Source organism: Mirounga leonina, unplaced genomic scaffold (assembly GCF_011800145.1).
Source record: "Mirounga leonina isolate KUSES-001 unplaced genomic scaffold, KU_Mleo_1.0 Mir_154, whole genome shotgun sequence".
Classification (NCBI taxonomy): Eukaryota; Metazoa; Chordata; class Mammalia; order Carnivora; family Phocidae; genus Mirounga; species Mirounga leonina.
The window spans coordinates 32580971-32602115 of record NW_023270389.1 but is presented as its reverse complement, the minus strand read 5'-3'; the positions used below and the strand labels follow the sequence as shown (position 1 = coordinate 32602115).

At 42.2% G+C, this 21145-nt stretch overlaps 1 protein-coding gene across 1 annotated transcript; it reads right to left on the bottom strand.

The window, feature by feature from the left end:
- Positions 1-17994: 17994 nt before the first annotated feature.
- Positions 17995-20549, bottom strand: IL20 (interleukin 20). Its single transcript, XM_035009540.1, has 5 exons — positions 20366-20549; positions 20005-20070; positions 19737-19889; positions 19065-19139; positions 17995-18072 (listed from the first exon to the last, which is right to left on the bottom strand). The coding sequence occupies exons 1-5, from the start codon at positions 20522-20524 to the stop codon at positions 17995-17997; spliced, it is 531 nt and encodes a 176-aa protein (XP_034865431.1). The 5' UTR covers positions 20525-20549.
- Between the last annotated feature and the right edge of the window lie 596 nt (positions 20550-21145).

Here is a 21145-nt window from a genome sequence, read left to right as displayed (position 1 = left end):
CCCGTGTATAAAATGAAGGGTGGACCTTAACCTTGCTCCCAAAGCACGTTGCACAGAACCCGATCCTGAGGGACAAGAGACTTCCTAGTCAGTAGATTCCAGAAGGCTGGCTTGTGCCAGCTCCTCTTGGGAACATGTAATGTTCCCGAGAATAATGAAGACTGAGAAGTCCCATGAGGGCCGGGGGCGGGGACATGTGTTTGACTCTGTTTAATGCAGCATTTCCCATGAGTATTTGATCATGTCCTTGGGACACATTGTGGGAAACGCCGGATCCTGAATCAGGGATTGACAAACTACGGGCCAAGAATAAGCTAAGAATGGTTAACCCTGTGACCTAAGAATGGTTTTTACATTTGTTAATGACTAAAAAAACCCACAAAAAATGAAAACAAAACAAAACAAAAATCAAAAAATGAGAAGTATATGAAATTCAAATTTCAGTGTCTGTGAATAAAGTTTTATTGGGACACAGCCACACCCAGTTTGTTTACATATTGTCTATGGCTGCTTTTGTGCTACAATGATGGAGACCAGTAGTTATGGCTGAGACCGTATGGCCCACAAAGCCCAAAATATTTACTCTCTGCCCTTTGCAGAGAGAGGCTGCTGAGCCCTGCTCTGAATTACCTTCCTGCACAAACATCTGGGTTCAGGCAAGAGACATGCGAGTAGAATGTGATGTGAGGGGTGGGATCATTTTCCCCAGCTCAGCAGAGAAGGAAGAACAGGGGACCCTGGAAAGAATTGGCCCTTCCCAATCTCTCCGGCTGGCAGACCCTTCCCAGTCTCTCTGGCACCAGCACCCCTTCCCCTCATCACACATTCAATGGCCTTTATTTCCTTAAACAGACAAAATACTTGCTGCAGTCCCGGGCCAGCAGCCTGGTCTGCTGCCGCCGCCTGTATGAGGGCCAAGCTTGAGCCCTTCGCTCCTGGAGGACCTACATCTTGCCCTCCAGTCCTCGGCAGGAGCCCACACCACACCCTTTCCTCCCCCTTCAGGATCCAGGGCATTACTAAAAATCCCTAACTACTACGGGAAGAAGGTGCCCAGAGGCATTCATGAGATAAAAAGAACACAAAGTAAGAATGTAGCAGTGGTAGACAAGGAGGAGGCAGGAGAGGACTGGAGAAACAAGACAGCTGAGGCAGGAAGCTGAGAGAGAGAAAGTGAGCCCCAGGGCAGCTGCAGTGCTAGACAACTGTCTACTGACAGGCAAGGGGGCAGGAGGGATGAGCTGTTAGCAGGGCAGGCTAGAACAGAGGCATGAGGTCATGGATAGAGCTCGATAGGTTCCAGGATACCCACCTGGGGTCACGAGCAGCTCATTCTGTCTAAGGAAGGCATAATATAATATGGATATTCCAGGCAAACATGTGCCTGAGCTTAACACAGCACGATTACCTGGGAAGAGAGGGCAAGGAGAGAACTCAAGGACCTTGGCCCAACGTCAACTGAGGTTGCCGGTTATAAGCACAAGCTTTGCGCCCAGGCAGACTTGGGTTCAAAACATGATTGAGTCGCCTATGAGCTGTCTGCATCTCAGTTTTCTTATCTATAAAGTCAAGTCCCAAAGGCTCACAAGGACACAATGACGTAGAGCCTGTTACTCAAAGTGTGGTCTGTGGACCAGCAGCAACAACAATATCTGGGAGCTCGTTAGAAATGCAGAATCTCAAACCTTTCTCACAAAACTACTGAACCAGAATGTGCATTTGAAGAAACTCCAAGGTGATTCTTAAGTATATTAAAATTTGAGTTCTACATAAAACACATGAAGGACAACCCAGTGTCTTCCATGTGGTGAATGCATAACAAATAAGCGCTTCAAGTCAAAGTGGATGGACTAGAGCAGTGATTCTCAATGGGGCAATTTTGTCCCCAGGGGACATTTGACAATGTCTGGAGACATTTTTGGGCATCCTAACTGGGGAGTGTGGGAGGTGCTACAGACATGGAGTGGAATGGGCCAGGGCTGTTGCTGAACATCCCACAGTGCACAGGACAGCCCCTCACCACAAAGAATGATGGGACCCCAAATGCCAACAGTGCTGAGGATAAGAAATCCTGGCCTAGAGGAAAGTAGTGGCTGTGGGGGAAAGAGCTGAAATAGCACCAAAGATGGATAAGAAGGGAGCCCTTGCTGGGAAGGGGGCAGTGGACAGATCACATGGTCAGGGAAGTGGAAAAAGCAAGATGGCAACTTGGGAGGGAGCAGATGGGCAAGGCCCAGCCCACTCCACTGGCTCACCCCTGGGCAAGCTCTGAGTCTCTGACTTTGAAAGGTTGGAGAAATTGGGGCTGGTCCTTCGGCCTATATCCACGTATTTTTACCCAAACTCCATCCTGGACTAGACTAAGACCAGAGGCTCTTCTAATCTCTCTCACCCAGAACTTGGGGGAATTTCCTTTACAAAAATATTAGGTGGGAGAAAAATCTCTGAGAATAAACTTTTATTTACAAGGCTACTTTCCCCCCAAAAATATTCTTTATTAGATTTGGGAAGTTTACTCTGTTACTCTCATACCACCTGCCGTGTATATCTCTCTACAGTTTCAGTTTTATGTTCGAGAAGTAAATCTACTCCTACCCCACATCTCCTATAAATCCCCCTAAATCTCTAAGGAGAGAAAGGGACTGAATTAGGATGGAGAAGGGTCCCATCTGCACTCTCAGGTGAAGCAATAAAGAGCTCACTCTTAGAACTGAATACTCCCTTTCTGACGGATGGAAATGCCCTGCAGGAGAGAAGCAATAAGCCCATTAACTAGGATTTCCTGATAGCCAGGAGAGAAAATAAAGTTACATCATCATTTTTTCTTCCAGCAAACTGACTTTAATCTTCATCCTAAAAATGATTGTTATCTCTCTATTTGGCTAAGGAACTTACGCAGTAATAGATGTGGGTTACCTGGGCATTTTGTCAGCCTTTCCCTGTCTTAGCTGCTATCATTCCAGGAGCAGAGATGAAACGTGCGTGTCTACTGGTTGGCCCCCTTAGACTGGCACTCTGCCATCCTACCTTCTCTTCTGTCGTTGGTGTTACAAGTAATTTATTATTACAGGCATTTCAAAAGATGAAAGTAAAAACAAACAAATTCTTCTTAAATTTGTACAGCATTCTTAGATATACAAACCACTTCCAAATAAATGTTCCCATTTAATATACACCATAACCTTTTTGAGGTAAGGGGGACAGATATTATTTCTTTGCAGATTAGAAAGCTGAGAGTCAGAAGAGTCAAATGATTTTCCCTCGGACACATAAATAATTGACAGGACCAGAACTGGAGTGCAGGTCTTCTGGTTTTTAGTCTAGTATTCTTTGCCCTGTACCACCCTTTCCGTGCCACTTTCCAATCGTGCAGACGTGCATTCATTTACTGAACAAACATTTCCTAAGCACTACTGAGTGCCAGAAGAAGCTATACCAAAAAATGAATCACTATAATAACATTTATGTAAAACTGTCCAGAAAAGACAAATCTATACAGATAGAAAATAGAATTGTGGTTGCCTAGAGCTTGGAGTTGGGGGTCTGAGTGGGTAGGAGGAATGGGTGTGACTGCTAATGAGTTAAAGGTTTCTTTTGGGGCGTTAAGAAAATGTTCTAAAATTAGATTACGGTGATGCACTCTGTGAATATTCTAAAAGCCATTAAATTGTACACCTTAAACAGGTGAACTCTATGGTGTGTAAATTATTATCTCAATAAAGCTGTCAAAAAATAAATTGACATGCAGTCTTCTGGGCTCTAATGCATCAGTAAAGTGGAGATATACTTGCAAACAGATAAATTGTCACACTGTGTCTTGGGTGCCTTTAACAGAAGATAGAGTTCATGGGAACATGGAGGTAAGACAGAATCTACCCCCATCTTGGGACAGTGCTGGAAGGGGTAAAGAGGCTTTGCAGTAGAGATGATGTTTGATCTGAGGCTTGAAGCCTGAGCAGGAGTTTATCAGCAAAAACAAAGGGAGGGCACCTGCCTGAGACTGCTGTGACCCTCACAAATTCCATGGCCATACAACTACTGTAGGGGACTAAGGAAAAGAAGGATCTGGATGGTGCTAGAAGAGGGACCACCACTGATTGTTCTTTTGCTTAATGGTTCATGGAAACCAATGGGGAACAGCAGTTCAAATACAACTTAAGAGCATGTCAAGGGACCTAGGGTGCTGCTGATCCCTCAGAGCTGCAGGCAGGAATGGAGAAGTGAGGGGAAGAGCCACGGTCCTCACTTTCTAAGCAAAGGCTCTTGGCCAGTCACAGGAAACAGAACCACACAAGACATCCAGGTCTGAGAACTGCCCCTGCTCCCCAGAATCAGGCTCCTGTACCCTCCCACAACCTGCAAGACACCAGCTTTGAGACCCAAAGACATGAATATTTTAAATACCTGACAGTATACAGGTTGGGGAAAATGATAGTTATAGTCTCCTGAGTAGATCCAGGTCTAGGATTGTGGTCCTTTTTCCTGTGTCGCTCTGTCTCTCACAAATCCCAGATTGCTTTTCCTAATGGAGATTTTCCTTTTTTTAACGGAAGGAAGGAAAGGAGGGAGGAAGAATGGAGAGATGAAAAGAAGGGGGGAAAGAAATGGAGGAAAGAGGAAGGAGTCTTACAGATTCTTGCCTCATCCCTTTTTAAAACAGAATGCACACTACTCTAGAAGAAACTTCTAAATGCACAACTCGATTATACTGCTCCTCACCCACCAAATCATCTTTGGTTTCTGGTGAGAACCCTCTCCCTTCCCCATTCCCACCCATCACTCTTCTTCTCCGTTTCTGTATCCCAGCAGTGCCTAGCACAGAGCCTTCTACTTATCAGGTGTTCAGTAAACGTGGTTGTTCTCTAATCAATTGTTAATTTCAAAATTGAGTAAATGGAATGCACTTAAAGGGGAGATAAAGTAAATTAACCTGAATTTTACTTTTGTGTGATTCTTAATTGATTATTTATGGGTAAAAGCTACATAATGGAATGCTGTCCAGCCACTAATAATTTATATTTAAATTCTTAAAAAATTATAACATTTTAAGCATAAAAAACAGTTACAGAATGATATATGCAGTATGATCCAATTTTTATACCAAAAAAGAGTGGGCATATATGCTGAAAATGATCAAGAACTATAAATACCAAGATGTTAACAGAATTATCTTTGAGCGGTAAGATAATTGGATGTTTTCCTCCTCTATAGTTTTTCGTCATTTCCAAATTTATACAAGTTGGATATAAATGCAAGTTTCTTTAAAAGCTATTTTTAATTTGGGGCATCTGGGTGGCTCAGTCTGTTAAGCATCTGATTCTTGGTTTTGGCTCAGGTGGAGATCTCACGGTCGTGGGAGCAAGCCCTGTGTCAGGCTCTGCGCTTAGCGTGGAGTCTACTTTGGATTCTCGCTCTCTCCCAATCATGCTCAAATAAATAAATAGAATCTCTTTTAAAGTTATTCTTAATTTAAGTAAATCATTAGTTTCACCATTGCTCACTGAAAATTGTTGAAATTCCCTGACCTAGAAATAAATGCACCATCTCTGAGACTAGGTCCATTCATTTTCCCAGCTTTATCTCTTCCCCACACCTCTGCACATTGTGCTCCCAGCCCAGCTGAGCTGCTCATCTCCACCTCCTGCCTCTGCCCCTCTGTTCACAATCTGGGATGTCCTTACCACCTGCCAAACACTAACCACCACCTGTTGTCTTGACATAGAAAGATGGTCATGATATATTGTTGACTGTCAAAAGCAGATTGCATATATATGCATATACATGTGCACACACATACACACACACACCCTGTTAAGGATACTTATTTTGAAGGAGTAAGAGCACAGCCTGAGTAGAATTTTATTTTTATCTTTAAACTATTTGGTATAATTGGCATAACCAACAAACACCTACTACCTTTTCATTAAAAATTTTACCTGCTCTTCAAGTTCTCTTCCTTGAAACCATTTCCAAAAGCTGCAAAGAATTTCTATCCCCCTGGAGCACTGTAGCAATTTGAACCTTTTTTCTGTTTTAAAAAGATTTTATTTATTTATTTGACAGAGAGAGATAGCGAGAGAGGGAACACAAGCAGGGGGAGTGGGAGAGGGAGAAGCAGGCCTCCTGCGGAGCCCATTGTGGGACTCGATCCCAGGACCCTGGGATCATGACCTGAGCCGAAGGCAGACGCTTAACGACTGAGCCACCCAGGTGCCCCAATTTGAACCTTTTTTTGCAGTACTGAATCCCCTCCTCTTCCCTTCCCTTCCCTTCCCTTCCCTCCCCTCCCCCTTCCGTCCCTCCCCCTCCCTCTCCTGGACTAAGATCTTGGGAGGGCAAAGGGATAGATATTGTATCCTTCTCTTTTCCTTACACTGTTCAGCATAGAAGAATATGTTATTGAATAAATAGTGAGTAAGATACTCAATATGAAAGTATTCAGAGTGATTTGAAATCTGCATTTTGTTGGGTTAATCTTAGCACGTGAGTTAAGATTTTAAATCTCTGAATGTACTCTAGGTTGGATACCCACTTTAATGTATGGCAGACATTGCAGTTGCTCCTCACATTTGCAGTTTCCCTCTTCCCACGACATGGGAAAATCACACTCCCCTGTCCCATTGAAGTTAAATGGGCCATGTGACTATTTTGAAGTGGAAGAAACATGTCATTTTGGGGGGAAGAATTAGAAGCCGTGCATACTTCTCCATGCTCTCCCATGTCCCACTCGTGTTGAGATGGCAGCATTACAGGAGAGAAGTAGTTCCTTCAGCCTGGGCCCCTGAGTATCCATGACAGGCAGAGCCTCTTGTTAACATGTCTTGGATATGTGAAATAAGTGAGAAATCACTTCCGTTGTATTAAACCACTGAGGGAGATGAAGGTCTTGTTTACTACTGCAGCATAACTTAGCCTAACCTGGTTAATGTTAGAGGGGAGAAGAATTTAAATGTCTTTAAAGATCCTTTCAACCCTCAGGAAATGAATTTAGACCCTGATTTAGGAAGAACTGTTAGTCTAGATGCTATTTAGACAACTCATTATAAGTCAGAGATTCCCAAAAATCCTTCTTTGATGGAAAGCACTGCTTTCTCCTGAAGTACAATGCGAGCAATGCACTCAGCAGGTTCTGGTGCTCACCACTTTGGGATCCAGCAACTGGCTGCTCAGTCATTTAGGAGTCACACAACGGGACAACAGCTCCAGAATGCAAGATGGATGGAGTCCGAAAGCCTGCCTGCAAGAGAGAGACTTGTGCTCCTGGCAGGAGTGATGGAGAAGACCCTTCTACTGGTAGGCGCCAGTAAAAAGCTTTGGGCAAGCCAACAACACACACACACACACACACACACACACCCTTCTCCCACATACTTACTTACTTACTACATGGATTTTAAAACAGGCAAAGAAAGGCAGGTCTGAGCTTGCCCCAGAATATGAGAAACTAGAGATTGTGTCCCTGAAAAGCCTTGCATATGATGCTTGAAATGCAAAATGACTTGGGTTCTTAAACCCGAATTTTTGTGTGTGTGGTTCCTTATCTCCAGATTTTACCCACAGATACATGATCAAATCCAGGGAGTCATCAAAAGTCAAAGGACTGATGAAGAGGAGTCGCTGCTTCCAGCAACAGTGGGTGGGTCTCATTGTCCATTCTGCCTTCAACTTCCAAAAAATATCTTCTTAGAAAATGTATTACTCATGGAAATGAAGAAAGGGTATTTCCCTCTGTGGAGTATTTCCTGCCTTGAAAAGTCACCATACCTTTTCCCAGGTCAAAAAGAGAGCCCTCCAAGAATGGAGATGTAATGGATCTAATTGCTTAATCCTGATTGAGTGAATTCCTCTTTCCCACAATAAAATAATAATAAAAATAACCTGGAAAAGCATAACCTGGATGTTCCTGTTTCATTAACCTGTGATTAAAAATGAGAAATTAAATATCTCAAAGTGCTGTGGTCCCAAAGACTCATGCAAACATAGCAGATTCTTACAGAGTCCCACTCTCCAGAGTGGGTTTTTTTTTTTTTTTTAAAGATTTCACTTATTTATCTGAGACAGAGAGAATGAGAGAGACAGAGAGCACCTGAGAGGGGGGAGGGCCAGAGGGAGAAGCAGGCTCCCCGCCGAGCAGGGAGCCCGATGCGGGACCCGATCCAGGGACTCCAGGACCATGACCTGAGCCGAAGGCAGTTGCCCAACCAACTGAGCCACCCAGGCGCCCTCCAGAGTGTTTTGAGAATTCTCAAAGGCGTGTCTTTCATAGACACGTCCATGAACCAGCCCGTACCATCAGGGCTGGCCGAGCCAGCTACTGTAAGCTCCAGCTGCTGCCCCAGGGATGGTGAGACTGGGATTCTCCTCACCAGGTTCTCAGCACCAATTTGCTCCAGCCAAAAAAATGTTGCAAGGTCTCATTCACCCCAATAGGATGTTGGCCCAAAGTGTTACAGAGTTCAGAGAAACAGCTTTCCCAGTTTATATTGCAAGCCCTTCTCGGCCACATACTAGGACACCTACCAGGATGATTGGTTTGGGGACAACTTCTGGTAGCATGGAACTGGAATTAGTCATTTCTTTGGCGAGGTGGGGGTTGGAGAGAGGTCTCAGCCCTAATCCAATAAACCAGGCTGTCGTGTTATACCTTACAAAGTACTTCTGCAATTTGATATTCTCGGAAAACCATGTGGGACAGAGCAAATACCATCTCCATTTCATGGAATAGAAAGCCAAGGCAAAGAGAAGTTTCGTGATTTGCCCAAGCTTATAGGGCCAGCAAATGGAGCTACTAGACTTGACCCTGGGATTCTGACTCCAAGCCTGAGTGCACAAAGGGCAGTAAGCACAGTACACTGGAAAACATGCAGCCATGGAGTCACACTTGGTGTTTGGGTTCCTGGCTCTGCAATTTACTAGCTGGGTGACCTTGGATAAGTCTCTTAATTCCTCTGTTCTTCAGTTTCCCCCCTCTATGAGTGAGAGTAACAATGCACCTCATAGGTATTTGTGAAGATTAAACAAGAAAGTACATGCAAAACACTTTAGAAAAGAGAGCCTGACACGTTAGTAAGCACAGGAAAGAGTCAGCTGCTACTACAATATTACTAATATTATTTTTATATATTACCATGACACACCTAGTGCTTTTTATTAATAAAAAGAGTTTGAGATGGCTATAAATAACTTCTTACCCTTTATCTATATGCTCTTCCATTTAGGAAGAATAAAAACAGCACTTCTAATAGTACCCCATAGAAAAACAGCAGAATAGACTGTGGCTAATCCCAGTTTCTTAGGATGTCTGCAAAATTGCTTTAAAATGATAATAGCTCAGGGGCGCCTGGGTGGTTCAGTCGTTGGGCGGCTGCCTTCGGCTCAGGTCATGTTCCTGGGGTCCTCGGATGGAGCCCCGCACCGGGCTCCCTGCTCCGCAGGAGGCCTGCTTCTCCCTCTCCCACTCCCCCTGCTTGTGTTCCCTCTCTCGCTGTGTCTCTCTCTGTCAAATAAATACATAAATAAAATCTTTTTAAAAAATGATAATAGTTCAGCCCCAAGAAAAGTCATATGAGAATATTATATGAAAACCTCAAGACCAGAATTTGTGGAGTGAGCTCTTTTTTGATTAACATTTATAATGAAAGCAAATGAGAACTAAGTCATTTCCTAATAAGCCAGATCATCTTGTCCTGGAATCATTATGCCTTAAATAACTATTTGTACTTTCTGCTAAGGTTTGTTGATCTGAAAATGTTTTTATTTCATGTTTATTTTTAAAACAATAGCTTTATTGATATATAATTCATATACCATAAAGTTCACCCTTTAAAAGTGGTTTTGGGTATATTCCCAGAGTTGTGCAACCAGCACTGTTATCTAATTCCAGAACATTTTCATCGCCCCAAAAAGCAACCTCCTACCCATTCTCAGTCACTCCTCATTCCCCTTGTCTTTAGTCCCTGGAAACCACTGGTTTATTTTCTGTCTCTATGCGTTCGCCTATTCTGAACATTTCCAGGCATTGTATTTGAAAAATTATAAAGATGATTTCAAGCTTAGAATATAATTTTTCTCTGAGGTGGATTTATATTTGCTTCTGAGAGTAGGGGATTAGTTAGTTATCTCAGATTACTTTAATTATTTTAATTACTCAGATGACTTTAATAGATTGAGATGATTCAAAACTGATCTTTCTGTCCCTGTTAGGGCCAGTCTATGGAATACGATGACTCCTAGGGGCAGCTCTTTGGGGTCTCAACCCCAAGCTTGGCAGGGAATTAATAGGGCCCCTCTTCAGCAGGCTCTGAGCGCCTATTGTTGTTGCCCCAATCCTGTAAATTTGTGTTAAATTCTACACATCTTCTCAGTCTCCCAACCTTTCCTTAACTTTTCTCAATTTAGATGACTTCCCTGAGGGAAAAGCCATCCCCGGTGCCGAGCCCAGCACTGACTGGATTTCCATCTCCCGTGTCTTCACTCTGTATTTCTTCCTGTCTTGTTACCTCTCCAATATCTTCAGTTTTTATTTCCATATTTCCTGATTTTTCCAATTTTTCTTGCACTCTTCTCAGTGAGAAGTTTCACTTAAAATCCAACAGCTATTTCCTCCTTTATGCAGAACAGATGAAGAGGAAAATACTTCCACATATTCAAGAGCTCCCAACAGCTTCAGAAAAATCTCTGTGCTCTGCCATTGGGAGGACAGACACCCCCACTGTGCAGGGTCTGGGTTCAATGAGGTAACCTAGACCAAGTGCTTAGTGAGGTTGTAATAATCATTTCCCAATTTGTTCCAGTCTGTATAAAGCACAGAGCCAAATTTTGATCCTTCTAGCAATTTATGATTCAGAATCTTATGATACATCCTTTGTGGAAAAATCTTAGCTCAACTTCATTGTATTGTCTGCGTTCCAAGTGTTTCATCCATTTTCCTTACATCTTGGATTGCATGTATCTTTATAAGCTGCTCTAAATCACTTTAGTAGGAGGTGGGACATAAATAAGTAAATAAAATAAGTTAAATAAAGGTATTTTAAACTGCTATATGATATACATGCAGAAGGAGATATTGATATTAGCACAAGATTGAACAAGTTGCCTGAGGTAGCAGAACTTTGAGGTCCTTTGTCTTCTCGTGCCACTTGCTGACATCCTTGCTCATCCTTCAAGGTCTAATCCAAGGATCTCTCCTTTGGAAAGCCTTCTCTGGCCACCCTTCCACACAAGTTTCTTTCTTTAATCATATTGGGCCATCTATTGCTGGACAGTGACTTGCCCTGCCAACCTCACTCTCTTTATATGCCTATAATCTCCACAATGCCTAGAAAGAGAAACTGCCTTAAATTGAATTATTTTTGTAACAGCTTTACTGATATATTATTGCCATGCAATAAACAGCACATATTTAACACGTGCCATTTGGTAAGCTTTGGCATATGTATACATCTGTGAAACCATCACCACCATCAAGATAATAAACATATCCATCACATTAACCATTCATTTATTGGTGGGCATTTAAGTTGTTTCAAAGTTTTATTTAAAAGAAAGCTTCTCCAAGGATTCATGTACAAGTCTTCATATGGGCATATGCTTTCTTTTCTCTTGGATAAATGCATAAGACTGGAATGGCTAGGTCATTTGGCAGATGTTTACTTACCTTTTTGCAAACCGCTAAGCTGTTTTCAAAGTGGTTTTATCATTTTGCATCCCTAGTAGCAGTATACGAGAGTTTCTGTTCCCCCCTCTCCTCCCCAACACCTGGTATGGTCAGTCTTTATACTTTTAGCCATTCTAGTTTGTATGATGTAGTATCTCATTGTGGTTTAAATTTACATTTACTTAATGACAAATTTTGTTGAGCATCTTTTCATGTGCTTTTTGTTTTGTTTTGTTTATCTTCTTTGGTGTCTACTCAAGTCTTTTGCGTATTTTTTAATAGATTGTACACTTGAATCTATGGTCCATTTTGAGTTAATTTTTATGTATGGAGTAAGGCATGGAGTCCAAGTTCATTTTTTTCCATACAATATCCGATTACTTTAGCACCATTTCCTAAAAAGGCTATTCTGTCTCTACTAAACTGCCTCTATAACTTTGTTAAAAATCAATTGCCCATGAATGTGTGGGTCTTTTTCTAGACTCTCTCTTCTGTTCCATTATTCTATTTTTACAGCAATACCACACTGTCTTAAATGCCATAGCTTTATATAAGTCTTGAGATTAGATAATATTAATTCTCCAATTTTGTTCTTCTCTTTCAGAAGGCTATTTTTGGTCTGTTGTGTTTTAGTAGGAATTTTAAAGTGAATTTATCTATTTCTACCTTAAAAAAAAGGCTGCTGAAAATTTTATAGTGATTGCATTGAATTTATCGATTAATTTGGGGAGAATTGACATTTTAATAATATTGAGACTTCCAATGCTTGAATATGATATATCTTCCCATTATTTAGATCACCTTTTATTTCTCCCAGCAATGGTTTGTAGTTTTTAATGCAGAAATCTTTGTTTAAAGATATATTTATTTGAGAGAGAAAGAGAGCAAGTGCGAGAGCGGGAAGGGGTAGAGGGAGAGACTCTTCAAGCAGACTCCTTGCTCAGCGCAGGTCCTGATGCAGGTCTCCATCTAACGACCCTGAGATCATGACCTGAGTCAAAACCAAGAATCAGATGCTTAACAAACTGAGCCACCCAGGTGCCCCAGTGAAGAAATCTTTTACATCTTTAGCTTGATTTATCCCCAAGCATTTCAAAATTGTTTATGCTGTTGTCAATAATGTGTGTATATATATATATGTGTGTGTGTATCATATACACACATGGATATTATTTATGTATATTATTTAATATATATTATTATGTGTATTATAATAATATATATTATTATTTCAACTTCCAATTGTGTGTCACTGGTATATGGAAATACAGTTGATCTTTGTATGTTGATCTTATATTCTGCTACCAAATGAAATTTTCTTCTTAGTTCTAGAAACTTTTTGTAGATTCCATCAGATATTTCTACCCAGACAAGCATGTCATCTATGTATAAAGACAGTTTTACTTCATTTCTACTATGGATGACTTATTTCTTCTTGAATTGAGGCTTAGTAATGTTGGAAGTCCAGGGACCTGAGTTTTAATGCCAACTTTGCTATAAGTAGCTGTGCAACCTTTGGCAAATTGCTTTCCCTCTCTGAACCCCAGTCGCCCTGTAAAGTGATCCATGTTCTCTCCCACTTCTAACATTCAGTGAGACAAAGAATGCTTTCTGAAAGGTATTAGCACTCTAGTTGTAATCCACGGCTTCCTGCCTCCAGGCCTCTGAGTCCTACCTTCTTCCCGTTAAGCAGTTGACTCATCCTGCTCAAGACAGTTGAGTTGAACTGGAGGGTGTCACCTCTTCTCCTCTCAACCTTCCAGTGAAATAAGGGAGTGGCTGTATTCAGTCATCCTTTTACCATTTGCTCTGCTGCCTCCTATTGGCAAAGCCCAGTCTTCAGGGTGGGTTATCTGTGTTCTGGCAAAAGCCAGAGCATTTAACTCAGGAAAAAATCAGGTGAGAGCCACATACATAGAAAAAGCAATTTCATTGGGTATTTTTAAAAATTTTGTCATTACACACATTTCATCCTTTTGCTTTTGAATTCAGTCCTTATCAATAATGTAATGTGGTACAAAGATAGGATAGGCTAAAAAGCTGAAAAGACACAGTCCTGCCCTTCAGGAACTTGAGTCCAACAAGAAAATGGTCCATTCTCTATCTTTTTGAGAGAGGGGTAGGCAGACAAAGCTACGCTGGACTATGTTGGAGAAGGCCTGGATCCTTAAAAATAAGGAATTTGGGCAAACCCAAGCTATGATGGGAATGAGAGATAGAGTGGATGTTTTTATTCTTTTGAGTTACCCTGCATCTAGATCTCATTTTTAGGTTTGGGAGCTACCTCTCATTCTGAGAAGGAGTCCACTCTCATCAGAGGGAAGATTTGTCCAGTCTTCCCGGCATCCAGGGCACCCTCTAGGCCTACCCAACCAGATGTGCTCACCCCAAATTCTGAATCCAAACCTGGTGATACAGGAACCATGCAAACTCCTTCTGGTGATGGAAGACAGCAGCAGCTACATCTGATCCCCTGAGTCAGTTGTAGCACATCTCGTTTCTAGAATTCAGAATCACCTGTTCAACTCTTTCATTTTACAAATGCAGTGTGGACTAAATTAAAACCAACCAAATGAGAACAGGCAAAGGCTATTTATTCAGAGCTTGTTATAGCAAAGAAGTCAGCTATTATCACTTGTGTTTTAACACAGACTTAAAGGCCTGCGGGAGTGGGAAAGCTTTACAGTAGGAAACAAGAAAGCCTTTGGGTATGCCTTGATTGGCATGGGGAAGCTCTCGGTGGGCTAACTAGAAGCAGGACATCCTATGTGATTGGTTAGGAGTGTATATTTGGCTTTCCTGGTTCATGCTAAGTTGGGAGTGGGAAAAAATCTGTCAGTTACCAATCAAATCATGACCATCAAGGGACCAATTGCTATAGGGGCTATGGTTTGGCTTCCAGGCTGGGTGCTGTAGGCAATGGGTTGGTTTCCTATGCTGCAGATTGTAGATCAGAATTCTATTTTTACATATGGTCTAACCACTGTCCATTTGTATATTCCATCTCTCAGCAGAAACTGAGACCTGTAGAGGTAGAGTAACCAGAACTGATAGGTCAACATGAGGTTCAGCATATTTATCTTGTGACCTCCAAAGGAACTTACATTCTGCTTGTTGAGGAGACCAGGTTTAGACCATGGAAAAATGAAGGTCCACACAGATGTCATAGAGAGTAGTTGCACCAGGAAGTTTGAGTTAGCACTACAGCTTTGTAGAAAGGCTCATCACCTTCCTCTCAAGGCAGATATAGGCAGGGCTTCTGTTGATCAAGGGCCCTCTATAGACTGGACATTCTGTCCAGATGGCGAGGTGAAGTGGTCAGATGCATGGTTCTCCAGTCTTCCTACTGTATTCATAGTTTACCTCCACCATTGTAAGCTGTGTGAACTTAAACAAGATACTTTACCTTTCTGGTCTTCAGCTTCATCATATGTAAAATGGCAATAATCAGAGCTATCTCATCATGCTTGTATACAAATTAACTGAGTGGGCACTTAACAACACACTTAGAACAGTGCCTAATATGTAATAAGTGTTTGTTCAAGTTAGCTATGACAATCCCACTTAGTATTCACATCAACCCAGCGTGATAAGTAGTATAACCTGCACTTTGCAGATGAAGAAACAAAGGATACTTATGTCACTTCCCCAAGATAGTGGTTGTCAAAGTCAGGATTTTTATTCATGTCTCTATGAAGTCATCACACGTTTTTCCTTCCTACTGTACCTCCAAACTCGAGATGCCATTGTTAGAAAAGTGAACAGTACAGTGGGAAGCATATAGGGCTGTGGTATCAGGGTGCACACATTCAACTCTTGGTTCTGCCCCCTTGCACAAATTACTTACCATCTCTGAGCACTTTATCCTTTGCAAACTGGTAACAATACTGTCTACCTCACAGGGTTGTCTTAAGGATTGAGTAATATGATATATGTGAAGTTCCAAATACAGTGCCTGACACGTGATGAGTACTTAATAAAGGACAATAATCATTTTAATTGTTGGAGTCAGAAGTGACAATCATAAACCATTCTTTAGAGACTGTCCCTCACTGACCCCACCTTTATGAAGTTTTCCCTTTACCCATAACCTGATGACTTCTTCACTGCTGAATTCCCTATTGTTGGTACTATGATAGGTCAAGCAATGACTTGGAGGAAGAAATGGGTCTTGCTGGGGAGAGGGCTAGATAGGCAAAGAGGTAACAAGTCATTGCTAACATGGTAATGTATAGTCCCAAAAGACCCAGGCTTCCCATGGCCCAGACTTCCAGAAGAGTCAGAAACATTTCCCAGGAAACAAATGGAGGAATTTCATCCTTGGCTGTGGGGTTCAACCTGTGACACACCCATCTGGAAGACTCACACCCTTGGCAGGTAAAACCAGCTTCTTCCTTGCTATTCAATGTCTCTTGGAGGTGGTTGTTCCAATTTTAACACCGAGGTCAGTGAAGTTGCCTCCTCAACTATTCCTTGAGAGTTGAAGCTAAGTTATTTGTCAGATTGGTCACAGAAAACCAGGATACATGCAACTGGAAGGTATGATAGAAGACAGGTGAGATGGAGTAAAAATCCAATAGCAAATAGGTAATAATTATGTGGAATATGAAAGCAGAAGATGTCTTGTTTTCAAAGGAACATAAAAAAACCATGTCTTCCATCACCCCAAAAGGTAGATATTATCATCCTGTTTTCCAGAAGGAGAAACTGAATCCCAAGAAGGTTAAGTTTTACAGCCCAAATCACTCAGGTATTGAGGGTTGAGTCATGATTTGGATCCAAGAAAAAAGATCTGGGAAAAATACACCTAAATGTTTAAGAGTGGATAATAGGTGATCTAAATTTTCTTCTTTATGTTTCTCTGTATTTTCCAAACTTTCTCTCTTGGGCAGTTGTTACTTGTATAATGAGAAGAGAAATTAATAAAGTTATTTAAACTTCATCAAGGCCCAAGCCGAGGGCTGAGAGCAGAAGCCAGAGGCAGTGAGGGGAGCTGGCTTTGGGAGCCGGGACATCAGCGTTAGTCTGCTGTTCATTAAATTGGGAAAACTAAACTGCTAAGCTGGGGTGCAGTTCAGAGTGAGGTGGGGAGGAAGGAGGCAAACGGCCAGTGCCAGAAGAGCTTAGCGAAGCTCAACATGTAAGGGGCCTGATTAGAGAACACTGACTTAGTAGTTGGTCACAAAGACAAAGACTTGATCCAAAAACAACCTAGACCCTGGGGCTGGCCAGAATACAAAGTAGAAGAGCCTCAAGATAGTGTTCATGCACTAACGTGGGCAAGACTCAGTAACTACACTTTACGTCTGTGTGTTCTTAACCCTTATAATAGAGCCTTCTACCCGCTGTATTTTGTGTTGCAATCAAGACTCTGATTGCAAAAGTATGAGAACCTAAAGTGAGAAAGAAAACCAGGCACAGAGAGGACAGTGCTCAAAGCCAACAAGGTGAAAGCAGTCTGAAGCCCTTCACTTGGTCACAGCCCCTTTATGTAGAGGGCAGAGTTGTGGGATCAGAGATGTGAGTCAATTAAGACGTAGAGCTGGGAATACATTCAGTAAGAGAAAGAAGGCCCAGGTTCCCACTGGCCTCTTTCTTCCCCAAAAGAGCAAGAAGTCCCTAGGTAATAAGAGATTCAAGGTCTCCCTACCATTGTTTTTGCTCCTGAAGTATTTCCAAACTCCACAGAGATATTATGCAAAGAAAACTTTATTTGTAGAAATACATTTTGGCCACACAGGATTCCATAGCAAGTATGGGGTTGGGGAGTTGAGTGGGGGTGGTCAGTAATTGTAAGATAAGTCTGCAATTTCATATCAGAACTCCTTCCACAACCCACACTTAGTAGCCATTAGTTCACTTTTAAATATCTCACAGAGTCTTGGCAGTCAGTAAATGTGCCCTTAATTTAATAAAATGAATAACACCCCTAGCCACCCCTCTAGAATTTAGAGGGTTTGTTTACTTTACGAAAACCTGCATGAAAACCTGTAGTCAGATTATAAATACCATCCGTGAATTTTTTAATAAGTCTTGTCTTCACAAACAAAAATAAATAAGTTAATTAGCAAAAATAAATAAATATATTAGCTAATAAATACACCCAACAGTAGAAAGGATATTACCAAAATCTTATAAAACCATGGGCTAGATTAAGGGTGGGAACACATGGAGACAACCACAATAAGGAAGCAAATAATAAATAAATAAATAATAAACACGATGACCAGCACTAAATTATATAGCAGCGAGATGGTGGTTTGGGGTCATGCCTCCGCCAATACCAAGGACTGGGACTCTAGGCCAGCACTGCTGCCAGTAAGGTTATCACTCTCCTTCTATTTCATCTCCTCCATCCATTGCAGGAGAATGTTGAGCTCTCCCAAAGCCTTCACCACTGCTGCCTGAGGCGTAAGCTGAAAGACACAACTTCTGTAGTGAGCACCTCATAAAAAGACAGTATGCACTCCCGGGTTAATTCTCCCCTTTCATTGGTAGGTCTGCAGGGGATTGTAAGCATAGTATTCTTTTCAAGGTGGAGAGCTTGAAAGAAGTTGTGGAATCTCGAGATCTCACAAGAGGAAGGAAAATCATGGAGTCCATTACATAGGGAAACTGAAGCCTAGAGGGTGGCAGAATTCGGACTACAACCCAAGCCTCTTGAATCACAGAGATCAAAGTAATTAGGCTGTTTTGTTTGGTTTTGTTTTGTTTTTAAGAAAGGGGTGTGTGTGTGTGTGTGTAAGGGTTGACTACTGTGCAACTTCAATTGAACAAATATTTATTGTGTTAAGCATTGGGCTCCCTAGGGATTCAAAGATGAATGGCACAATCCCTGCTGACAGGGAATTCAGACAAGTGAGGGAGACAGAAGCAGACAACTAAAATGTAGTGTGGTGGATAGAGGATGGAGCCCCCATGGGATCACAGGAGAGGCGCCTAACTTTGGGAGAGTAGTCAGTACCTTCCTGGAGGTGATGCCTAGGATGAGTCTCAAAGGATGAGTAGGAATTAGTCAGTGAGGAGTAGACTCCAGGCCTTCCTGGCTGATGTGCAAAGGCACCACGATGAGAAACAACATGGCATGTTTTTGAGGGTATGTATAAGTGTGTGAATGTTGGAAAACTATTGCCTCTTATTTGTACAGCTGGAAGATCCAGAAGTCTCTGGAGTGACTTGATGGAATTAGGGCCATTTCCTCTAGAATCCCAGAGCATCTTCCAGAGACAGCACCCTTCTAAAGCCTGGATGGGTGTCCCCTGGGTTAAAGCAGAGGGGTAGTCCACATGACCTCAGAGAGTTACTGAGGGCTACAGGATTTCTACCAGTATGAATAGCCATCCCATCCATCTGTGATCTCAGTTCTAAAAAACACACCCATCCCAACCAAGGCCAAAATTGCATATACCTCTTTGAAGTGACTCAGAATCTGGCTGTATTTCTCCATTGCTTCCTCTCCACAAGGGCATGTCATCTGGGCATGCTGAAAAGAATGCCACAGAATAATAGATTTTATTAAAGATTCTGATTTTCTGCCCTTGTCACTACTGTGAAGTAACAGGAATTCTACTCTTTCACCTACATTCTTGCACATACTCCATTCTTATAGAAAAGTCTTTTCAGATCTCATCATTGGGGATCAGAAAACTAATCATAAGCTAGAAGAAGAGGCCAGTTTTATAGGCTCAAGTATGGAGCTCTTTGTTGGATCCCCAGGTCCTATTCAGACCTTATCTTGATATTGAGTCCAATGGCTTGCTGAGTGGCTGCCTGGACACAGGATATGCTAATATATCGTAGGATCTTTCACCTACAGAAAAAGTGTAATTTCATGGATAATAGATAATTTTCCTGAATATTAAATAGCATTCTGTAGCTATTTAGACTTTTTGCCTGGAGCATATACCCAAAAGTCAGTAAAACTGAGTTCTTATTATCTAGTCACATGGCACAACACAGATTTTGAGAACTTTTGGACTCAGTTTTTCTATCCATTAAATGGGAGTAAGAAAGAGCTTGGTTGCTAAGTCATTGAAGTTATGTGCAGCAATGGATCCTTTTACCCAAGACCTTTACTCACACAGAGCCAGAGGTCCTTCTTGATGGTAAGAAAAGAGTTGGCAAGACTGCTGGTCTTCCGGAGGATATGGTGGTCAGGAGTCTGATAGTTTTTGAATACCTTGTCCAGGTAGAGTCTCAGTATATGGCGGAGTAGGCAGCACTGATCTGCAGGCTACAAAGAAGACTAGTATGTTGGTGGGGGAAGAGCATCCAAGGACAAGACCCAGGGTGATGGAGATGCCTCCGATTTACATTTTCTCTCAGAACTTTATGGACCAAGCACATACCTTTGTGTCTTGCAAAGACTCAGTCTTCCTCAAGATTCTGATATCAATGATTTCATCTTTGGCTTGCTAAATGGAAGAAGGCAAGACAAGAAAGGACAGGTCACTGATGACTGCCAGGTCTTAGACATCAAGACCTCTCATCCTCTCCTTGCCACACAGCCCAGCAGACAGTGTCCCTTTCCAAAACACTCTTAAATTGTGAACTACAGCTGTTTCTTGGGAACACATCCTCACTGGTAAGGAGTCCCCAACCTATCTCTTTTTGTGATCACACTGCTGGGCTTCCAGAGGACAGAGGAAGACAAGTAGAGAAGAAGAGAGACAGCTACTGGAACAGGGAGGTGTTGCCTCCCTCACTTACCACACTGTCTCGTATCTCAGAAAATCCACTTCGCATTTCCTGAAGGTTTGTGTTGATCACACAGCTTCCCAAATGGAGTGTCTTCAGCCCAGCAGAAGGTGTCCAGAAGAGATAAAATGCAGCAGAGAGAAGGCAGATGGGAAAACCAGAGGCTTTCATCGCGTGCCAGAATCTGAAGACCAAAGGAGCTAGGAATTCAAAGGAAAGAGAACGACTTACTGGTTTTCCCAACATCATGTCTTAAGAAGCCAATTCAGTCACCAGGGACATGCCTTCCCCACGTGTCCCCTGGTGAAACTCAATAGCTTTGTCTGGCTTTGGACAGTCTGGCCCTTTCATCTAACTTACTAAGAGAAGCTGCTGAGCCTCCTGGAAGAAAAGACTCTGGGTGTTTTTTCAGGGTCTGAGTGTGAGTTGGTGCTACAGGTCCTGACTCCTTTATTCTGTCCCCATCCCAGCCCCATCGTCATTGCCCAGCAGCTAAGGCCTAGAGCAGCAGGCCCTTGCAGTGAGTAGACAGAGGATTACATTTCAGGGAAAATGTTAAAACTTGTTTTGGCGAATTGACGTGTACAGTCTTCCCTTCCAGAATGCCGATGTAGCTCACTCTTCTGGTCCCTTTAAGCCTGAAGGGGACCTGCAGGAAAACAGAATCTCATAGAAGCTGTTGCTGAGCCACCAAAAACACGCGGGGAAAATTGTCTGTGGATATTATGGCCACCCCCCAGGGCAGAAGAGCTTAGCTCTTTGGTATTTGTCTGGGATCAGGTTGGTTATTTG